Here is a 23525-nt window from a genome sequence, read left to right as displayed (position 1 = left end):
ATATCTGTCAAATCTATTAAGACTCAAGTTTTGTATGTCTTTGTCTTTTATACTTTTATTTTTCTAGGAATTAATCTTTATTTTGCAAAAAGTATCAGCCCGTGATGAATTGGAAATAAAAGCAAGTGTTCCTTTCCCACAAATATAAAAGCATAAATTTAATAAATGTCTCAAGATTAAAATGTGCAAATTTGATCATCTGATCTGGACACCCATGCTCCCAACACACCCCTCCCATAGCCTCTCCCATCCCAATTAATGGCATCCCCGTTCTTCTAGTTTTCAGGAGAATGTGCTTGGTAAGAGTATTGATGCTTGCTTTTCTTCCGTATCCACTGTCTGATTTTACTGCAAATCTTATCAGCCCTACTCTCAAAGTATACACGGAATATGACTTTACTGCTGCCACCAGAGTCAGTCAGAGCCAAAATAAAATATTTCAGTTGAATTAATCGTTTAACAAGGATTTTTATTTTATTGTTTTGCTATAGTCTGATTTGTTTTATATGGTGATATTTCAAAATAATTTGTAAATTACTCTTTTACGTAAGTGTATAGTATTCCATTTAAATATCAGATTAGAAAGTTTCTATATAGTCTGTAGGAATAGGAAGTTCCTAAACCATCAAACAGAAAATGAATAGATTGCAGGTGATGAGACATTTGCTTACTAAGAAATGCACAGAAAATGTATTGCATTTTCTGAATAATTATTGTCAACAGTAACAGAGAGAATAGAATATGCAATCAATCTCTTTATGGATGGCTGATAAACATACAGGCAATATTCTCTTTACAAGTACCCTAGTAGAACTTTGAGATCCGTAAAGTTAAAAACCCCACAAAATAAAAATAAATCCTGTAACAGCTGATCAGACAAGTACATAGCATGGCTCATCTCAGTCACTTAATAACTTAATATTTCCATCAAGGAACCATCAGGTGGATGTAGCAAGTCTTAAGAGCATCTCAAGAGGTGAAAATTGGCAGTCTGGTGTCAGAAGTTGAAGTCTCTCTCACTTCCATGGTATTTGAAATTATCTAGATGGATACATTTTTCCCAAGCTAATACCACCCCTTAGCCTAGTTATCTAAAGCCTCATCTTCAATATGCTATGCTATATTGTGTAATACTTGCCATATACTTGCATGTGATTCCATTCAATCTAAAAGACACTTTCGAACACCTGACATGTGTAAGCTATTTTAAAAAATGCAATGTATTAGAAAAATGAGGTAAACTAAATCTTTAGCTTTCCGTAATTAAAAAAAAAAATTTTCTGCACTATATTTAAAATGTTCCACTTCATCAAAATAGCCTCATCAGAATATGGCGTAAACCTATATAAAATTATCTTTTATGACTGTCATTAACGTTCAGATAATATTTTTATAATTATTTTTATCACAAAATACATTTTTAAAAACACTCAATTTCCTCTAATAATTAGATCAAGATAAAATTATATCTCAATAAGAAAATGCAATTTAGAGGTACTGTATTTTGATTATATTTTTGAAATTTTCATCTTCCTTAATTAGTAGAATTCCTGATTCGCCCTCAGTGTATTTTCTATCTTCATTTTCTCTTCTCTGGAATTGAAAAGCAATTATCAAATACTAAACTAATAAGGTCACCCTTCGTTCAGTTATTTCCCTTTTATTTCTTTCTTCCTTTTCTTGGCTATAAAATATTGGCCAATTTTTTAAAGTAAATGTTGTATTGAATTACAACATATGAAGTGAATAATGTACTACTCATTAATGTATGGCTACATAAAGTTTATTTGGTGAATATGCCTATGTAACCAGCATCTTCATAAAGAAATGGAATATCAGAAGCTTCTTCCCTAATTCATCCTAATCATTTCAAAAGTTTTAGGCATGTAGGACTACTGAATAGCTTTGTCTTTTTTTTTCTTCATATAAAAGGAATTATCCAGTGTATTCTTTTTTGTGTCTGTCATCTTTTATTATTGTTATGTTTCTGATATTCATCTTTACTATAACTTATAGCAGCATTTACCATTTTGCTTGCTGTACAATATATATATTCTAATTTATTGACTCTACAATTGAGTATTTTTCACTTTTAAGTTATTATAAATAATACTGTTATAAACTGTCAAAACCTTTGGAGGGGGCACACATATGTAAGCATTTCTGTGGGGTAACATATAGGTGTATTTCCATGGAATATTTACCTAGAATGGAAGGCCAGCATCATAAGATAGATATAGCCAAGTAGTTTTTTAAAGTGGTTATACTCCCAACATAGACCTTTAGGTTTCCACATCCTCACTAACACTTAGCATGGTCAGTATTATTTATTTTATTACTGTTTTGTTTTGTTTTTCAAATTCTAGCCTTTCTGGCAGGTGGGCAGTAGTATCTCTTTATGGTTTTAATTTCAGGTTCTCTGGTAACCATAAGGATGTTACCAATGTGTGTTTTGTTACTCATTTCATTATCCTTTGTGAAGTGTCTATTAAATTATACTGCTATTTTTTTTTAAAAAAATAAGGTTATTTTACTTTTTCTTCTTGATGTTTAGAGTTTTTTTATATTCATGATATTCTTTCTTTGTCAAATATACTTATTCCAAACATTTTCTCCCAGTTTGTGGCTTGCATTTTAGTCTTCTAATAATGTCTTTAGATGAAGAGAAATTTGTAATTTTTATGAAGTTATTTAAGTTTAGTACTTTTTGGTCTTGGTCATGAAAATATTGTCCTATATTTTCTTCTTAAAGTTTGGTTGTTTTAACTTTAACATTTGAGGTGTATTACTTATATGGAAATGATTTCACAGCGGTTAGAGGGAAAAGTCAAATAATATTTTTCCCATGTAGATTCCCTGCTTTCACAGCAGTGGCACCTTTGTCATATATCAGGTGACTTTGAAGAGTAGGTCTGTCTCTAGACTCTCTAGACTCTGTCTTCTGTTGTATGGTTCTGTTTGTCTGCCTATAACCCAATACCAAAATATTTAAATCATTATAGCTGTATAAATCTTGATATATAGAAAGTCCTCTGACTTTGTTCTTCAAAATGCCTTGTCTAATCATGACTCTTGGACATCCATATATATTTTAAAGTCAATTTATCAATGTCAATTAGAGTTTCATTGACTTTGCATTGAATATATAGATTAGTTGGGAATAATTGAGATTTTTAGGATGTTTGATTTTCCAATTGATAGAATGTTGTATCACCCCTTTGATCATCTTTAATTTCTCTGGAGTAGTTTTAAATTTTTGCTGTAGAATTCTTGCCTATTTGTATTAGATATATTTCTATGTATTTTTCAAGTGTTGGTATAATAAATATTCTTATTGAAAATAAGCATATTTCATTTTTAATTTTTTATTGCTAATATACAGATACAATTTTGATTGTTATATTTACCTTTTATCTGTCAAACTTGCTAAATTCATATTTAAATATTAATTTATATGGAGATTAATTTGGATTTTTTGCATATACTTTCATATAATCTCTAAACAATGACTTTAATTTTTCTCTTAAATCTTGATAGCTTCTTTCTTTTCTTGCATTATTTCATGGGATAGGACTGTCAATAAAAAGATGACTGGAAGTAATAATAGTAGACATCTTTTTCTAATTTTTGATCCCAGGGAAAAGTTTTCAGTGTTTTATCATTAAGTAAGTTGTTTATAGTAATTATGCCATGGATGCTGTTACTTTTTATTAGGTTAAGTTCCATTATATTAATAGTTTTCAAAGTTTTTATTTTTTTTTAATCAAGAGTGGGAATTGAGATGGTCATATGACTTTATTTCTTCGTATTATAAATTTCAAGAGTTGATCTTCTGATATGAAGCCAACTTTGCATTACTATACTAAACCTATTTGGTTGAAATATGTTATCTGTTGAATGTATTACTGTAACTTACTTTGTCAACATTTTGCCCAGAATTTTTGCTTGTATTTTAATGAGAGAGAACAGTTTATAATTTTCCTTTCTTTAAATATACCAGTTAGGTTTTTAATGTCAAATTTATACAGTTCTCATAAAGTGAAATAAATAGTATTTCCTCTTCTGTTATTTTCTGGAATATTTTATTTTGTACATCATGTTGGGAAGAATTCATCAGTGAAATAGGTTTTCTTTGTGGAAAGGTTTTTAGGCATATATTAAATTTCTTCTGCAGAGAAAAAAACTAGTTTAATTTTCTCTTTCTTATTTTGTTCATTTTGGTAAGACGGTGGATTGTTGTCTACCTATTTAAATGTCCAAACATAGTTGCTAAAATATGATTCCTAATATTTTTATCTATTTTCATGTCTATAGAATCTATAGTGATGTTATATTACTGATATTGGTAGTTCGTGCATTTTTTTCTGGAAAGTTAGTCCAGACTTTTTAGAGTACTCATCATTTTATAAGATTTTTCAAAAGATCACCTTTGGCTTTTTTTTATATTATATTAATTTCTGTTCTTATATTGATTATTTCTGTTACTTGATATAATTTGATGAGTTCTTTGAAATGGATATTTAGATCATTAACTAGTCAACCTGTCTTATTTTCTAGCATAATGAATTTCAGGTGATAATTTTTATACCTAGTATAACTTTAGTTGCATCTCACAAGTTATGATAGGTAGTAATCAAAATATTTTCTCATTTACATTGTGATTCCTTTTTTGGCTTATAGGTTATTTGCAGAAGTATAAGTTCTAAACATTTGGTGATTTTTTTTTTTTAGGTATTCATTCTTTTATCTTAATTCTACCATGAGCAGGGGATATACTCTGTGTGACTCAAATCCTTCTAATGTAATGAGACTGGTCTATGTTCAATTTTAAAAAATGTACATATATTCTGCAGTTGTTGGTGACAGTGTTCGGTATGTCAGTTGGTCAACTTGATAATGATTTATTTCAATTTCTTTTTCTGATTTCCTGAGTTACTAAGAAAAAAATCTTAAAATTCCCCATTATCATTGAGAATTTATGTTTTTCTCCTTACAGCTATTTTTGCTTCATCTATTTTATGCTAGATAGTATTCGTATAAAAATTTAGAATTGCTGTATCTTCCTGATTGATTTATTACTTTATCATTGCAAAAAATCCCTTTTTATCACTGCTACTGCTTCTTACCTTATATTGTATTTTCTATGAATCGAGTATTGCTAAACCATCTTTTTTGCTGTTATTATTGTTTGCATGTATATCTTGCTTTATTCTTTAACTTTCAAATTTTATTAGTCTTTATACTTAAGGTATTTCTGTTTAAAGTATCATATAGTATTTTAATCCAGTTCATAATCTTTGTCTTTTAATTAAAATATTTAGTAGCTTTACATTTGATGTAATTACTGATGGATTTGGGTTTAAATCTATCATTTTATTTGATATCTATTTGTTCCATCTGTTCTTTGTGCCTTTATATCTCATTATTTGTCTTTTTAAATAAAATATCTTTATTTGCTTTTAGAGTTTTATTAACTTTTCAGTTATGCATTTTTATTATTTTCTTGTGGCAACATAGAACCCATTGCCCATTTACTTCCTTCAGTATATTTTTCCATGTGTTTTAACTTTATATTTTTTATTCAGTCTGGTTCTCACAAAACCCTTTTAAGGTAAGAAATTCTTAGCATTCAGTCATTTTACCTGTTATGTGTTCAATGGAACAAGCCTTTTTATTTCATTTGAATTTGACTTTTTTGTTTCTTTATTTGCAAACTTTAAAACAATTCATAGGATGTTAAAGTGTGATTTTTACCTATTTCCTCTATTTTTCACAGTGATGTTTAATTTTAATGGCACTATTTATATGGTTCAAGAACTAGAAATATCCTTTTGTTTTTAACAGACTTTTATTGGGGACATCCTCTTGCTTGTTAACCCATTCAAAGAGCTTCCAATTTATTCCACCATGGTGAGTATAAAATTGTAAATATAATTTAATAATGTAGAATAATTCACTAGACATACCCATTTGCATCAAATAACTGATTAAGAAGAAAAAACACATTTCTCAAGGTCACATTTCTCAAAAAATTCTAAATTGAATAGTTGCTTAATGATAATCTTCATTATATTTAATCTTCAAAATTTTGGCATAGAATTATTCATAATGGAATTTTTAATGTTTATAGAATTTTGAGTGATTACTTTCTGTTCCATATGTTGATAATTTATGCCTTGTCTGACCTTTTTAAATCATTTTGCTAGGAATTTATTAATTGTATTAATCTTTTCAAAGAAAAAAAATCTCAACTTTTATTTTTTCTACTGAATATTTATTCTCCATACAATTGATTTCTGCTTTCTATCTTTATTCTTTTCTTCTCTCTACCTTCTTTGAGTTTAATTTGATAGTTGTCTAAGTTGTATAGTTATGTCACTGATTTCTGCCTTTCCTAAGTAAGTATGTGAGGCTTTTTATTATGCTTTAAACACAGCTTTGCTAAATTCAATATTTTTGACATTTCACAATTTCATTATTATTTAATTTAAGATAGTATCTGTATCCTATTGTGACTTTTTCTTTGCTTTATGAATTCTATAAAAATATAACCTTTTTTTTCCTTTTCTACATTTGTTTCTCTTTGATCTACAGTCTGGTTATATTGGCTGACTAGGTTACTAATTCTCTTGTCTGTTGTTTAGAATCTTCAGATAAAACCATTTTTTAAATTGCTGGTATCAGTTGTTTTTTTTTCAATATTGAAATTTTCATTTTATACTCAGAGATTCCAGTTTTCTGGTGAAATTCTTGCCAACTATGCTAATAATTTATTTTAAAATATGTGCTTGATAAACTGATAATAACTGTTATTATTATTAATCTAGTAACTCTAATACTAGATAATAATAATTCTAATTCTTCTAATCTAATCTAAATAATACCTTGTAGTAACTGGGTCTGTTTCTAGTATGTGTTTTTTTGTCAGTTTGATTTTCATTACATGGACGTATTTACTGGCATTCCTGGAAAATGTCGATTGAATACTGAATCTTTAATGTAAAAAACTATAGACGCTGGATGATGTTATCTTCTTCTAAAGAAATTTATATTTTTTTATTTTTCCTGGTGAATAGATCAGTTATAGACAGATGATCTTGACTCTGGTAGAGTTCCTTTACTTTATATTTGCCCTTATGCATGGAGCGTGCCCTATTACATGTCTCATTGGAGAAGTTGGGAGGATATCCATTTGGCTTTACTTTGTTACTGATACCTGAATTTGAAATTGTGTCTTCCCAGCAGTATGCAACTGCTAAAATCTCTGCTTAGCTTTTTAGACACTTAAAGTTTCCTTTCTATGAAGCCTCTGAGCTTTACAATGTGAAGTGGTGATATATGATGAGAAAAATTTATGGAGAAGATCCTGTTTAGCTTGATGCATTTTGATATTTTCCAAGATTTTGATCTCTTAGGTCTTAGCTGCCTTGGTGATTTTCACAGACCTCCACTTAGGTGATTAATTTGTATTTTGTCCAGCTTTTATAGTTGTTTATGGTGAGATCGTTAGTCTGGTACCAGCTACTTTATTAAAGCTAAATGATAAAATGGCCTATATGATTTTTATTGCGTTGGTGTCAGAAGATCATTTTCCTTCAAATATCTAAGCTTGGTTGGACTACCATGTCCATTATTTTTTAAATTCTGTATGCATTTTTCAGAGAGAGAGAGAGAGACATGCTATTTAAAGTTAACTATTGATGTGTTGTCCCGGGCTTATATTTACAGTGTCACATTGGATTATAGAGTTAATGAGAATATTATGGTAATACAAAAGTGAGATTAAATAATTGAATTAAAATATACACATATATAAATACTATTTAAATGCTTCTATGGATCTAGAGGTCAAATTCTAAGTATTAGGGAAAATTTAATGTGATAAATTGTTATTATGTAGCATTACCTGCCATCTTATATTGTATCTCATAATGGAATAAAACCTGTTATTTTGTGGTTTGTTTGTTTTTAGACTGTCAACAGTAAGACAGCTTTATGGTTTCAAATAGTATGTTGTATTTGCAGATTTTTTTCAGAATTACATACTAAGTAGAGAAGAGAAACATTAAGAGACAAATTTCTTCACTAATGTAATGAGAAGTGAGATATATTGCATTGAGATTTTTGCCAGAATACTTCATTAAAACTTAAAATGGCTAAAGCAATATATAGGTATCCTATTTTATATCCATCGTTTCCAATTAATTCTGGCATAGGATGTAAGAGGAAAATAAATATATTTAGGTAAAATATGCACTGCTTTAAAACACAATAAAATTACCCATTTTTAAAAGTCATAATGAAATTTTACAGTGTCTGGTGTTTTGGAATTCATATACATTATGTAGAATCAAGTAATTTATACTCCTTGGCTTTCAAGTAATAACCCATAAAATTATAGATATTAGGTAGATACAAGAATTTAATTTTTAGGTTGAATTAGTGGGCATCCTCTGTGGCATTATTAGTACCTTGTAATATTAAATCATGTACTTATGTACTGAACCGTGTTAAAATTATCTCATTGGTTTATGGACACATACGAGAAGGTTTTACTTCTTTTTATGTGTCTATGGATTATAATTATGAGTATGTTTATTGTTTTAAATGATAAATTTTGTTTAGTTTTGTTTCTTTCCATGTTGATTCATTTAATAAAAGAAGAGAATAAAATATTGAGTATGATCATATCTGTATAAATGATACAAACTCGAAGAATGACTTCTGTGTTTCATGTTGGGGAAAAATAATTCACACGCACCATCTGTGTCTTTTCTTTGTTACCATTGCCATTAACGGTGTTATATTAAGCCTTTGTATAATACTCATTTCTTATCTAGCAAGTCATTAATCATAGATATGGAACACCCTTTGTGGCAAATTTCATTTTGAGGCTGATATAAACACACAAACAGCAAGCAGCCCTGTCCATTAGATGGCTTGCTGCCGTAAGCAATGTTGATCCGATGTTAGCAATCACTGGGAGAAGTGGCACTCCGAGGGCCAGTAGGCAGACAGTTCTAAATGAAGTATAACCAACAAGGAAAGGTTCATTATCATGCTGCCTATTTATGCTGAAGACAAGCATCATTGCTCATTTTAAACACGGAAGTGGTAGGGAAGAAAGAAAGAATAGAAGAGTGGCCAGATCTTTCTAAATAAGCTTTACAAAAAAAAGCAAACTTATAATCAGGAACAAGAATACTTTATCAAGCTGACAAACTTTTATTTAGTTTATTAAATATAATGTGTTGTGTTAGATATTTAGGGATACTGAGTAGAGTCGCCTTGTCCTTAACTGCATCGACATTCTAGAGACAAGATGCAAGTAATGATTAAAAAGATAATCACAGACTATACTTGCGGCTGAGACAGTAACATACCTGTATTGGGGAGGTTGGAAGGGAAGGAAATCTTAGGTTAAGAAAGGCATTACATGGCAAAAAAAAATGTGGGGCAAATCTTAAAGAATGAGTAAGATTCTAATAAGGGCAAAGGCAGTATATTTTGGAGAATTATCTAAAGCCACGTTATGGGGATGAAAAAAATATAAGACTCTTTGGAGGAATGCAGAGACCAATCTGATAAATTAAGACGTTTGAAAAGCTGAATAATTAAAAATCTAGTTTAGGCCAAGATTATAAAGCTAAGTTAGAGAGTTTGGGTTTTATTTTTCAGAAAATAAAGAGCCATTAGTAAAAAAGAAAAAAAAGAAATCCAATACCATTAGTGTTTTAAGTCTGTTTGTTACCATCATTTGAGGAAAAGAGGCATTTAGGCAAGAAGACTAGTTAGAAGATACTGAAATAACCCCACGGTAAGTTAATCAGGGCCTAATATGGGGACTGTAGTAGTGGGAGAAAGAGAAGGTGTTGAGTGAGTCTGTGAAAAGACAATAAGTAGTATCCAAAGAGTAATTTTATTCAAGGAAGGAATAAGAGAAGATTCGTTGATGACACAGGATTTGAATTTGTGAATCTAGGAGAGTAAGGGTATTGATAAAAAAGAAAAGAAGAAATTTATGAGAAAAAAACAGGTTCAAGGGAATACATGACGTTTTTGGAGGTTACATTGAAGTAATGTTGAGATTCTGTATTATATGCAAGGAATAATTCACGTAGACATTTCATTTTGTGAGATTTCTAGGATTCACACCACATTTAAGAATAAGGTAGAAAAATAATAGAAAATGAAGAAGGAGGAGTTGGAAGAAAGAAGGGGCAAGGAGAGGTAACTATGACAGGGACTGTGGTGGCAACTAAAGAACAGGTCTAACGCACTGGTAAAGAAATAATCAGAAAAGCAACGAACAAGTGAAGTCATGAGAATAAATGCTTGAACAGTGAATATTCATAGGCCCCTCACACATCAGTATTGGACCTTTCTCAGATTTTCTCATTATTACTTTTACTGTGGAGTTCACAATCCAAAGATATATCACCTTGAAATCTCAATGTGCAAAATAATGACGCCATTCATGATAAAATACCTGGGGATAATTTCTCGAGATTTTATTTTGAGTACAACAATACAAAACTGAGCAGGTACTTAGTCTCTTTTATTCTTCTAATTGTCAGTGAGACTAAGTTCTCCCAATATGTAATATGGCATCTTGTATGGGATGCCAGTTTAGGACTTTGCTTAATTTCAGATGCTGCTTGCTGTTGAACTCCTAATATTCCCATTGCCAGGCATGCTAGGTTTGGCAAGTAGCTAGAGTGGCTGTGCAGGCTTTTTAATTATAAAGGAGCAGAGCTGGGAAAGAAGACCAGTAGCTTACATTGTTTTAGGTTTTATTACATGGTGGGCTTGCTGAAATGGCTTTACATACATCATCACATTTAATCTCAAAAGGCAACCCAATCAATATAAGAATTATTTAACTTTGCAGATGGATAGCCTATGACTTAAGGAGATTAAAAAAGCTTTCTAAAGTTTTCTGTGAGTGGCAGAGACAGAATTTAAATCCAGGTTATGTAACCTCAAAGCAAATGCATGACAGAATACTCTCAACAACACAGACGTTGAGCCCAAAGTCATAAACACACACACACATACACACACACATACACACACATATACATATATATACATATATCTATGTGTATGTACATATATGTATAATGTATATATACATATATATTTTAATTTATAAAAATAAACATTTTTCAGTGTGTCATCTATATATTGGTATATAGATAATGAATAGGAAATCCAAATGGGCAAGTAGAGTGACTTATTCATATTACAATGTGAAACCAACAGCTCATGCCAAGTCAAGCCATTGGCATCAGAAGGTTCCACAGGCTCTGACACTGAGGGCCTGCGAATGGCCCTCTCATCAGCTATGGAACTACATGGTTGGCTTCAGAAGTAGAATATGTTTGGATCCTGCAACTTTCTGGCAGTTTATTGAGAGGTACCGTGCACAGTGGAAAATAGAAGGGAATTGATCCATAAAGAAGGACTTTATTTATTGGAGTCGGAGAGTCTAGCAAAGACTAGAAATAACCACAGATGAAGCTAATATAATGTCACTTCATCCATGAGATGAAAAAGAGCACAGAAAGTTTCTACTGACTGGAATCTTCTTGTTCCCAAATGATACAGATAGGGAGAGAATAAAGCGAAGTGGAGAGAGAAGGCCTGTGGGAAAGGAAATAGCAGACCCTTATGATATTTGCTGGACCACTGAGAACATGCAATAATATTAATAGTGAAAATGACAACCAGTATAAAAGTTAGATGGCTTGTAGTCACTCAGAAAACTAGAACTGCATAAGTGAAAATCTTCGAGTTTTTATAGAAATAAATAGAAAATGTTATATTAAAATTATTATTTCATATTTATATTTAGGATTAGCATCAAGCAAAGTATTACCAGAAGGTAGCAATGGCATGTTCTATAACGCAAACTCTAATTCTGCATGAAAAGGAGCAGACTTAAAAGAAAAGGGAACTGAGAAAGTTTACTAATTTGGTTAGCATGAAAAAAATGTGTTTAAACACTCAACATGCATTATCATATCTAATATCTTTTAAATCAGCCTACAGAAGACATGTAACCCCAAAGAGGTTTGAAGAAACAGAATAGGAATGTGAAATGAACTCCATGTACAATTAGATTGATATGTGCTCCTGAGTTTTGTGTCTCGCTTTCTTTATAAGACTAATGAAATCTTCAGCAAGATTTTTCACAAACAGGTTAGTTTTAAAGCATTTGTCAAAATTCATTTAGGTCCATGTTAGACTTGGGGAGAAGTGAACTCGTGCTAGTACAAGTTTTCAAAAAGAAATTTGTCCTAAAAGAAAATAAAGCTTGATTAAACCTTACTAGTGGGTTTATGAATTATAATGTATACATCACTATCATTGAAATATTTTTAATATTCATTTTTAATTTGGGAAAAATTAAAAATATAAAAAGTTGAAGCATAGTAAAATAATCATGTGCACACCATCATATGGGTCTCACATATTTATTTTAAATAAAAAATGAATTGTTTCACATATACTCGAGGTCAGAATGCAACTTTAAAATGTGATAAGAACACATTGTTTTCTAGTTTAATTGTTAAATGGTGTCTTAGATTAGATGATACAGTGTGCTATCTTTATAGAGTAATTTCTACTTCAGCTTATTTCTTTCATATGCAGTCATAACCACTATTCTGTAATTATTATACTCTCATTCAATCTTTTGCATTCACTATATATATAGGTTATATATATATATGCAATAAAAAACGCATATGCCATTATTTTCTATCTTAATTCACTCAGAGGACATATTAGCTATGTCCTTTTCTTAAGAAAAAAATCATTAACCATTGTGTTTTCAAACATTTTTCATGTTGAAAGATTCAGGTCTAGTTAATTTATTTTAAATGCCCTATAGTATTTTATTATATTAAAATAGTCACTTTTATTAATTAATCCTTATACAGACTTTTAAAATATTTCTTTGTTTTCTACTCCTACAAAGAATGCTAAGACCTGTTTTTCTGTGTGCTTTTTTTTGCTAATATTTGAGAATTTCTGCAGAGAGAGTCCTAGTCAAACCAACCTCCTTAAGTTTAGAAGATATTGCCAAATTATTCTTCTCATTAGTTAGAACAACAGAACTCGGTAGTATAGATATATTTTTCCAGCCCTGGAGAAAACTTTATTTTGACATCAAGCTCCACCACTAACTAGCCATGTGACCTTGGACCAGTCACTAACTTCTTTGCATCAATTTCCTTACCTCTAAAAAGGAAGATGATTGTTTCTGAGAGGATTGGATGGATGAATGAGTGAGTATAAAGTGCTGAGAACAGCAGCAAACACATAGCAAGTGTAAGCTATTATTGATATTATTAAATTATCTGATAAAGTTACCAATATTTTATGTGTAATATATGGCCTTATTGTTTGAAGTAGCATTTCTCTGGTTACCAGAGAGTTTCTGCATCTTTTCTCATATTTATTGGTCATTCTTTTTCATTTATATTTTTTGCCCAATTTTCTCTTTTATTTCCAGTTTATTCTTATTGATTAGTAAGAATCATTTATAAAATATTGACAATTTAATGATTATACGCACAGCTTATTCGCTTTTCTGTCTTTGCTCTGACTTTTTATTTCATTGTTGTATGTATAATGTTTGTGATTGCACAGGAGTTGTTAAATGTAGTATCGTGAGGTTGACTCGTCATTATCATATAATTTATGACTGTTATTTCCTTTCCCAAATCATGAAAGTACTGTTCTATATACTTCTCTAAATGATTTAAGGTTTGCTGTTCATATTTGGACTTAAATTCATCTGTAATTTATTTTTACACATGGCCTGGGGTAGAAGTCAGCATTTCTTTCCATTACAAATACATGATTAATTTTCTCAATACCACCCTTTACTACTGATAAGTGATGCAGAACCTTGTCATGCACCAAGTCCCCACCCATGCATGGGCTGCAGTTAGTTCTCTAGTGTGTTCTAGTGATCTTTTGTTGTAGAATCTGCACCAGAACAACAGTGTTTAATGACTCTGGCTTTTTGAATTTTTATCAAGATATAATGCATATGAGAAAGTGCTTATTTCTTAATGTACAGACTAATAAACGTTTATGAGCACTCAGATATAAAACATTATCAGCACTCCAGAAGCCACATTTTTGCTCCTTACCAGTCACTAACACCTTGCCCAAGGTTCCACCAACCTACTTTCTAAAAGCACAGATTAGTTTTACCTGTTTTTGTACTTTACGTAGATAGAATATTTTAGTATGTTTTCTTATGTATCTGATAGATTCCACTTGACATTATGTTTGTGAGATTTATCTAACTATTTCTTATAGCTATAGATCATTATACTTTTAAACATTCTTTTTCTCTGTAATTTTAAATAACTTCAACCTTATGGAAGATTTGCAGATAAGCAGTACAAACAACTTTTCCTCAACTATTTTCAAATAATTTGATTGTACGTTGTCCCATCAACCTTGAAGACTATGCATTTCTTGCAAACAAAAGCGTTTTCCTATATAACCTCTATAGAACTATCAAAAATAGGAAATTACTACTGATGTACTGCTATCATCTAATCAAGAGTCCTCATTCCGGTCTTTACCATGTTCCATTCATGCCCACTTAGCCAAAGAGCCAGGCCAGCATCATAGGGTACACTGAACCACTCAGCTCTTGAATCTTTGATCTGAAGCAGTTCTTCAGTCTTCTCTTGAACTTCCCAAACTTGACAGTTTTGAAGTTATGGGCCAGTTATTCTGTGAAATAAAAATTGTTTGTCTGATATTTCTTCATGTCTCAGAAGTCTTCCTGTCATTTTGTTTTTATTCAAATGTAGCAGGATTCACTAGAACTCAAAAGGACTTAAAAATATTGGCACTGAATCACCATGGCAATCATAAATCACTGTCACTGAAATTAAGTTAATTAAATTTTTGTTTTTCTGTGAAATTTGTAAAATCATATATGTTTCAGTTGCTTCTTATTCAAATTAAAAATCCTTTCTCTTATGTTACTGAAATTAAATGTTGCTGAGAGAAATTGTATCCAATGTAAATGATCAGTTTCAGCTTACCTCATGTATATTAAACTGGATTTTTGTGAGTTGCTCTCTTTAAAGACAGCAGAATTATTTAAAGCCTGTGAACCTAGTATTGAAGAATCAAACATAAACCTCCATTTTATCATTATGAACACTTAAAATATACTGTAAAGGGCATAATTTTACAAATGTTTTATATTTACAAATGAGATTCAAAATTAGAGATAAATTTGCTTTTGTGTTTTAGAAATAAGTCAGTTGAATCATAAGCAAAGTATCCTGAAGGCTTTTCACAAATTTCTGTCTTTGTGCTGCACTCTATTTTAGGTCTCCCAGCTCTACCTGAGCAGCATGGGGCAGCCATGCTCCTCTCTGCCACCTCACATTTTCTCCTGTGCAGAGAGAGCCTTTCACCAGCTTTTCCAGGAGCAGAGACCCCAGTGCTTCATTCTCAGGTAACTCACCCCTCACCCCATCCCTGATGCTCAGTTTTTCCTTGGGGGCTTAGTGGTAAAATTGCCCTCATTTCTTATGGTTTACATTTATTTACTTGCTCAGCAGTTTGCAGTCCAATATATCTTTGCAATAAGTACATTTGACCTGTTACAAAGGAGAAATATCTGTGTTGTTAGAAATAGCTCTAAGTGTGGCTGAATCAATATCTATAAACTTAACCTGAAAGTCAGTTCATTTTGAAGATTTACGACTTAGAACCAGAGTACCTTTGCATTCAAAACTTAGAACACAGAGGGAAAGAAAGGCACCCGGTATCAGTGAACCCATCCCATTCCGAAATGTGGTGCTGCCCCAAAACCAAAATACAATAATTATCCTGCAAATATGGGTTCTCCCACCTGCTTCTAGGTATTTACCTTTGTTCATATTTCACCAAAATTATGCACCCGAAGTAATTTTTTATTGAAACATAATGGTAACATTAGCTCAAAAATATCAAGATGTTTAGGAGGATAATTTATATTAGAGCAAAAGTTTTTCACACCCCCCCAAAAAAGTACCACGAGAAGAAGAGTGAAATATGATTATGTATTGATAGAAGATTAAGTATATATTTAGGTATTAAAATAATATCTGCACTGAGGATTATGTTTTACATTAGGAGAAATCTCTACAAGAGGGGACTTCTATAAATACTCATGGCTTTGCCTGAGTTATCACATGTAGTGTTGGTTGAAAACTGAACCTGTCAATAAACCAATGCACAACAAGTCAAAGTGAAATGAAAGAGTGTAAAAATGGACACCTGGATAGAACCTAAAAGATATTTAAATATTTAAATAAGCATTATTTATATACTTTTACGTTCTTAATTTGATCAAAAATTTCATGGAAAGTCATGGTGTCCTGGTTTCCAAAATGGCAAAGAAGCAGTTGTTTTCAGACTTGTTCTGAAGTGTCACCAGGATAAGAGAGGTACTGGAGGGTGACCCCATCTATTCCTGAGTCAAGCAGCTCTGTGATTATCCGCGTTATCTATTGCGTTTTCTGGCCTTACTTTGACAAAAAGGGAAACTTTTTAAAAAACCGAGGAATTGCGGGGAGTGTATAGTAGTGTTGACAAATAACAATTAATACTTACTGAAAAATTACTAAGTGCTAGACCCTTCACTAGATGGTTTTCATGTATTATCTTATTCATTGCTTTGGCAACCTTATGAGATAGGGATTATTATTCTTATTATTACCACTATTTTATATATCAGGTGACTGAGTATTAGAAGAGTTAACTAATTAGTCCAGAGTCTCATAAATAGTAGATAGTGAATTTGGGATGTGAGTCCAATGGTGTGAATTAGTAAATGCTTATTAATTAGTTGAAGGTCCAGGTAGATGGTTCATCTGGGATGTGAGTCCAAGAGGCTCGCTTCTGAGCCTGGATGAAGCTTAAACTTGAGCAATATTTGCAAAAGGAAAATGATATTTTCAAGATTTATCCCCAAGTAAATGTAAGTAAAAGTCAGATAAAAAAATGGTTTATGAAACATCTAATCATCTTGCTGGATTATAGAATTTTTGTAACAACAAACATAATTGTAGAAATTAAATTTCCATCATGAAATACCTAGATTGTTTCTGCTGTGAAATTAGAAGGTTAAAAGAAAAGGTTTTGAACCCAGATGAGGAGCTACTTGTGCAGGTCGCTGTCACCTGCTCTGCTGAGGATGCTAGGGCGGTGGTTCTAAAAGTAGTTAAAATATTTATGATCAACACAAGTGAGGAGAATAGAAGAATTCATTAACAACTTGAGACTTGAATAAGATAATTAAATTTCATCTTCTTTTCTGGCAAACACTCTTTAATCAAATTCACCAGAACAAATGTTCAAGGGAGAAACCTGAGAAAGCACTGGTAAAGAGCTTTATATATGTATTTTAAAAATTGCCTAATAGGTAAAAGACTTTTTATGAATATTCTATCAGGATGCAGTAAAATCTTTATTTTATATCAGACCACTTTGGTATAATAATAATTATTGTATTGGAATTTTATGCTAACCCTATATTATCTAGTTTCAGGAATATAATAATGGTTATTATCTATAGAAATTAGGTAAGTTATGAAATATGCCTGAAAAATATCAAAATATTGTCATTAAAAATAACAGGTTTTATTAGCGCTTGTTCTTGGCAGAGGTTGCATTATATTCATTTGTAGTCTCATCATCTAAAACATCATAAAGTATATAACATAGTATACATTTGCTAAATATTTTGAATGATGAATCAAATTGAAAAGTTAAATGTTACTATAAACTCATTAAAAGTTATATTATTCCTCATCAACTTTGTATGTAAAAATAATCTATGGTTATTTAATTTTTTACTACATTCACCTAAACAGTAAATGTGTTCTTTCTCTCCATTTTATTTTAGTGGAGAAAGAGGATCTGGAAAGTCTGAAGCCAGCAAACAAATAATGAGACACCTAACCTGTAGATCTAGCACCAGCAGGCCTATATTTGATTCCAAATTTAAACATGTAAGTGCCTTATTTTGCTTGGAAAATATGTTGAGCCAAGGAAATGTTCTTTACAAATAAAGAGTGACATCATAATAGACCATTCGTTTGACCCTAAGTTGGTAACAATTTGTGGAAATAAAAGATCTTAAGGCTTGGTATACTGTTCAAGTGAACTTTTATTTTCTCATATATATTAAAAATATTTTGAACCTACTCCCTTTTTTATATTTGTTCAGAACAGCAGGTTTAGAAACATGTAATATAGTTAGAGATCATTATTGCTCATATAGAAAGTGCACTTGGGTGTGTGGGCACATTTGGGCAGGGACTGACCAGGCAAGCAACTTTCGCGGTCGATTTCTGAGAGCTGATAATGAAGTTTCAGCGTATGTGAAAGAATTGACAATAGTAAACCTTAAGGACATTGACGAACAGGAAATAAATCTTCAAAAGTGATTTTTAAATTCTATTTAGTAATGCTTTTACTTGAAGACTCCTTATCCTACTACTTTATTTACCTAAAATACTATCAGGATTCAAGGAGGAAGAAGACCTATTAGCAGCTCAGATAAAGGTCAGAAATTTCACACAAAAAACTCAGAAATATTATGAAATTTTACTCAAGGAGACACACACAGATGCTTGTCCATAGACTGATTCTACTGTTTGTACATTGTTCTAGTAAATTTTGTTAACAGGTTTTTTTCCATACCACAGCCTATTATTGGAAGAGTTGCTAGAAAATTCCTAAAAATGAACATGCATGCAAGAGGGAACCTCTGTGGTTGAGAACAGACAGAAAGATGATCCATAATCAAAGAAAAATGATTGTAACTCAGAAGTGTGCTGCTCTGGAGCCTTTACTTACAGAGCTAACTCTCCACACTTTAGCGTTTCTATAGGAATATCGCCTTAGAGTAATATAAGTTTGTGATGATTGTTCTAAAACTGAGACAAAAGGAGACTTTTTTATATGTGTTCTATTATTTTAGAAGACTCAAGGATTCTACACTATGCCCTTGCTTATGACCACTGGCCCTATGATTTGGTCGCATTCGCATGCTGTCATTTCCCATCCTAATCACATCCCTCTGCTCCTTAAGATGCAGACCTGCTTGTCCAATAGCCTTTCTGGACATCCCACAGTGTGCCTCAAAGACATCCAGAATTTAATTCATCATCTTCCTTCTCACCAGAATTCTCCTCCCAGGTGACCCATCACAATAAATGGCACAATTTTTTCGTTTCTGCAGCCAGAAACCTAGAATTCACATTGACTCCAGCCTCTCTGCCTCCTGAACAATCACAATATCCTGTTAACCCTAGCTCTTTAGCCAAACCAAAATTTTTGAGGTCCAGGATCATCATTGTCATTGAGACCATCATCTTCTTTCTTCAGATTTTCTTGAACAGTCTCCTAATGCGTTTCCTTGCATCTCCCATTTTCAGTCGTCTTCTGATGCATTTACACATAGCCAGACTCAGCTGACGGGACAGTTCTGCTCCCCAGCATCGATTAGAGCGCAGGTTCTTTCATTCTCATTGTTCTGTCTTTCCCAGGGCACTGATCCCTGCCTCCATGGTGAGGCATCTGTATTCCATCCAGCTCAGAGGAAGGGAACAGAAAGCACAAGTGCGGGGAGGTGGCTGATTTTGTTAGTAGGAGGTGCATGGCTTCTGCTCACAGTAACAGTCTTGGACTCAGTCAATAAGCTGTGCAGTTAGAACTTGTCTCTAACTAGGCAGCCAAGTGCTTACACTATTAGATGGAAGGAGAGGAGAATTGATTTTGGTGAAATCCTAGCAGCCTGTATCACAACATCTCCCTTGCTCAAAACTCCTGCATGACTATTCCCTGGAGATCAAATCCAGTAAATCAGCATGGCTCAGCAATTTTCAGGGTGGTGTCATTTAATTCACTAGCCTTATAGAAGAATTACTTCTCTTGTTCTTGCTGAAGCCACCTTTGAACACATATCCCTCTCTTTCTCTCTCAAACTGGGCCATGATGTCTCATGAGTTATTTCATTATTCAACAAATATCTTAAGTGGCTTCCATGTACATGTCCCTTGAATTCAGAGACACTGTCTTAGAGCCTGCCATGTGATAGGACTCAGTTTCTATATGGTGAATGAATGAATACATGAATACAGTACATATTTTGGCACACATATAAAACAGTTATCCTAAATTACCTAAATTAACATCTTAATGTATCAAATAAATTTAATGTGGATAAACCATTTGTATGTAATCAGAGCCCTGTAAATGTGTGTGTGAGTGTGTGTGTGTGTGTTTGTGTGTGTGAGAGAGAGAGAGGGAGAGAGAGAGAAAGAGAGAGAGAGAGAGAGAGATTTGTAGAACCAACATTGTCTTTTTTGTTCTCTATCTTGTCTGCCTTTAGTTAGTGGAAGTTTTCTTTCTTCCTCTTCTTACTTTGTAATAATCATTATTTTTTTTGGTCAAGATTAGGGAAGACTTATTTGTTAAAAATTACCTCCTCAGGACAAAAAACATCAAATTTATTTATATAAAAAGTTTTATTTTACACACATAATAATATAAGTTTTGTTAAAAATAAATCAGCATTCTCTGTTTAACATCCAAGAAAATGATGTCCTTATATGCTATATCATTTACTTGACAAAAAAATAAGTACATTATACACATAATAGGCCATGTTGTACCGGTACACTCTCTCGGCATGTATTAAAAAGTGAAGTTTGCAAATATAATGATACGTAGTCACAAATTTACAAAGCTTGCTCCTCCAGAATCTCTTGTATACAGGCTTCACTACACACTTCTTTGCAGAAAGACACTTGAATTTCATTCAGCAATTTTATATTTGAAATATAATTACATTGGAATAAACACAGTTGCTGCTTTCTTAATCATTCCCTAAAACAATGCCATCTAAAAGTTTATACATTAAAAAATCTAGAAAATTATCGCACAGTGAATATTGTGTTATTTGTGTTAGTTTTTGTGTCATCCGCCCTTTTTACCTCGGATAACTCTGACCGTGGCTGCAGGTCAGAGTTATTTCTGCCATGGTAATGTCTACATGGGAATGTTCTGGAAATTTTAGTATTGGATTCCTCATTTAGAAATGAGAGGAACTTACATTTAATCAGTTCATTAATTTTATTTCCTTATATTTTCTACTTTTGAATAAGAAGGACTTAAATCTGCCTTTATGGATTCCCAAGCTTATGACTGATTCTAGAGATTTTTTTCTTTATGAGGAATATTTAATAAATAAATTCTGCAATGTACCCATGGTATCATGTGTTCATTAATGACTTTAATTCATAACCATTTATTAAGCTCAAATTATATTGAGCACCTGCATTATTCTACAGCACTGTTCAAAATAAATTAACATTTTGAGTCAACTGGAAAAGAATAGCATAAATTATCTTCTTTGTTCAGATATTGTAATATACTGACTACTGACAGTTAAGGATTGGAGAATTTATAAAACAACAGTTATAAAATAGACTCAGGTTAACTAATAGAATAACAGGATCTATCAGCTTAATTGTAATGACAAAGAAGAGTAGTCTCCAGTGTAAATTATAGACTAAAACAATCATTAAAATGATCCTTTGTGAAAGAGTAAGGCTATGTAATTTCTAAAATGCATTCTAGATTGCCTTATTTAAATTAGCTTTGCATTTTAACTTAAGTGAATACATTTCTTTGGATAAGATAGATCTAACTCTTCCAAAATTAATTAGCATATGGAATCAATATTATAATGTCAATGCAAATTTCAAATAAAACTTTCTAATTCATATTTTTTGTTTTAATCCTTCTTCAAGGAAAATTAAGGATTTCCTAAATAAGTGATTTCTAGTCTCATGAAATAATATTTCCCAGGTTTGAGTATGGCTTAAACTTCATGTCAATTTTTTTCCTTTTACTTTAAATTATCATCTGCATGAATACCATTCAGTGTCCAAGACATTCTTGAAAATTACCAGCCACAGTTTTTGCACAGCGTCCAAGTGTATATCCAAGAATTAAATACAAGCATTGGGTAAATTTATGAAGTGACCATCTTTACAACATCACAGGAGTTTAGTGAAATTATATACATTTAAGAGACAAAAATAGTACTTTCTGCATGAAAGAAAAACCTAATTAAGGAGATTGGTTAAAAAAAAAAAGGAGCATCTTTAACATAAGGAGCTATTTAGTAGAAGGCTAGAAGTTCAGTGCAAGATGAGATAAAAGGAACCTTTGTTAGGTGGCCCTGAGAGGAGTGAGCGATCTGAATGAGAGAGCCAGTCCAACCAGGTTAGCTGCCACTTGAGACGACATGCACGACAAGCATACACATGGTATCTTCCATTGGGAAACACTGGTTGAGTTTAGAGCAAACAGTTTTGCCCTGGATCTTAGTATAATTTGAGGGAAAAACAGTCATTGGAGGTTATTGTAATCAGTAGTTACCAAAGAATAATTAGTGAAAGAATGGTGGAAACATAAAAGGGAGGACATACTGAGATGATGGTCAACAGAGAATCTTGCAGAGGCTGTGGAGTAGAGAACACTTTCCTTGTGGTTTACACTGATGGCATGATTAAAGATTTATAAGTGAAAGATTATAATCTGGGATGTGGGAAGGAGAAGCACAAAATGAAGGGGTTTGGGTAGAAGTTGGCCGTTCAAAAGTTTTGTGCCGTCACGGTAAGCAGTACTGCCCATGAAGAGAGTCCAGAGAGGAAGTGAAGGAGATTTAGGCGATACCTGGATGGTGAGGGAGAACCCAGCACTGAGCAACAAAGATGATTGTGGTATTTTATATAAGTAATATGTGTATATGTAAGTGGCACGCAGCTGTGATGTTTCTGAATTTTGGTCTTAAACTTCAATTGCCCCGTCCGAAAAAGTCTGCACAGGTTTACATTCTGCCTCTGAAATGGTCTTCAGAGTGTGCTTTCCACAGTGGGCAGATGGATTTGAATCCTGTCACCATAGATATTGCTTTTGTTCCTCTGTACAATTTCAAAGCAGATAAGATCAGTTAAGAAGGCTGTTGTTTATACTTCCTGTATTTGAATATCAAACTGTGAAAGCAGGGGATCTTTCATGGCAATAGGTTTATTGGAAGAGGAAAGTCAGGTTTTGGGTGGAAAAAAAGCTGCCTGAGACTTTTCACTAATTCTGGCCCAGTTGAGTTTCAACTTTAAGAAACATTCAATTCCATTGAAATTATTTACTTATTGAGTAACTGCTTTCGCAAAGCAGAGTGATGGGGTCAACTTGATCAAGCCATTATTTTTCATTGAGTGGACTCAGGTGTTGCTTTTAGAACACACAATAATTTAACTACTACCAGGATAATAATACATAACTTTTAATTCCATAACTATTAAAATTTTATAGAAAAAATACCATACAATGTAAGCAGAAAAAAATCATGTCAATATTTGAATCAGTAAATACTAAGGAAATATATACTTAATTTCCTTTGCCAACTTTTT

General features: G+C 32.1%; 1 protein-coding gene across 8 annotated transcripts in view; it reads left to right on the top strand.

Annotated features, from left to right (window-relative positions):
* MYO16 (myosin XVI) overlaps positions 1-23525 on the top strand; it is a 513348-nt gene that overhangs the window by 236491 nt on the left and 253332 nt on the right. For all 8 annotated transcript variants that reach the window (XM_039866287.1, XM_039866291.1, XM_039866293.1 and 5 more), the window contains 3 exons: positions 5845-5910; positions 15378-15505; positions 17942-18047. In XM_039866287.1, coding sequence (XP_039722221.1) covers positions 5845-5910; positions 15378-15505; positions 17942-18047 — 300 coding nt within the window. The remainder of the gene's footprint in view (positions 1-5844; positions 5911-15377; positions 15506-17941; positions 18048-23525) is intronic.

Source organism: Pteropus medius, unplaced genomic scaffold, assembly GCF_902729225.1.
Source record: "Pteropus medius unplaced genomic scaffold, Ma_sr-lr_union100, whole genome shotgun sequence".
Taxonomy (NCBI): Eukaryota; Metazoa; Chordata; class Mammalia; order Chiroptera; family Pteropodidae; genus Pteropus; species Pteropus medius.
The sequence above is the reverse complement of the archived record's forward strand: the minus strand, read 5'-3'. Positions and strand labels throughout refer to the sequence as shown.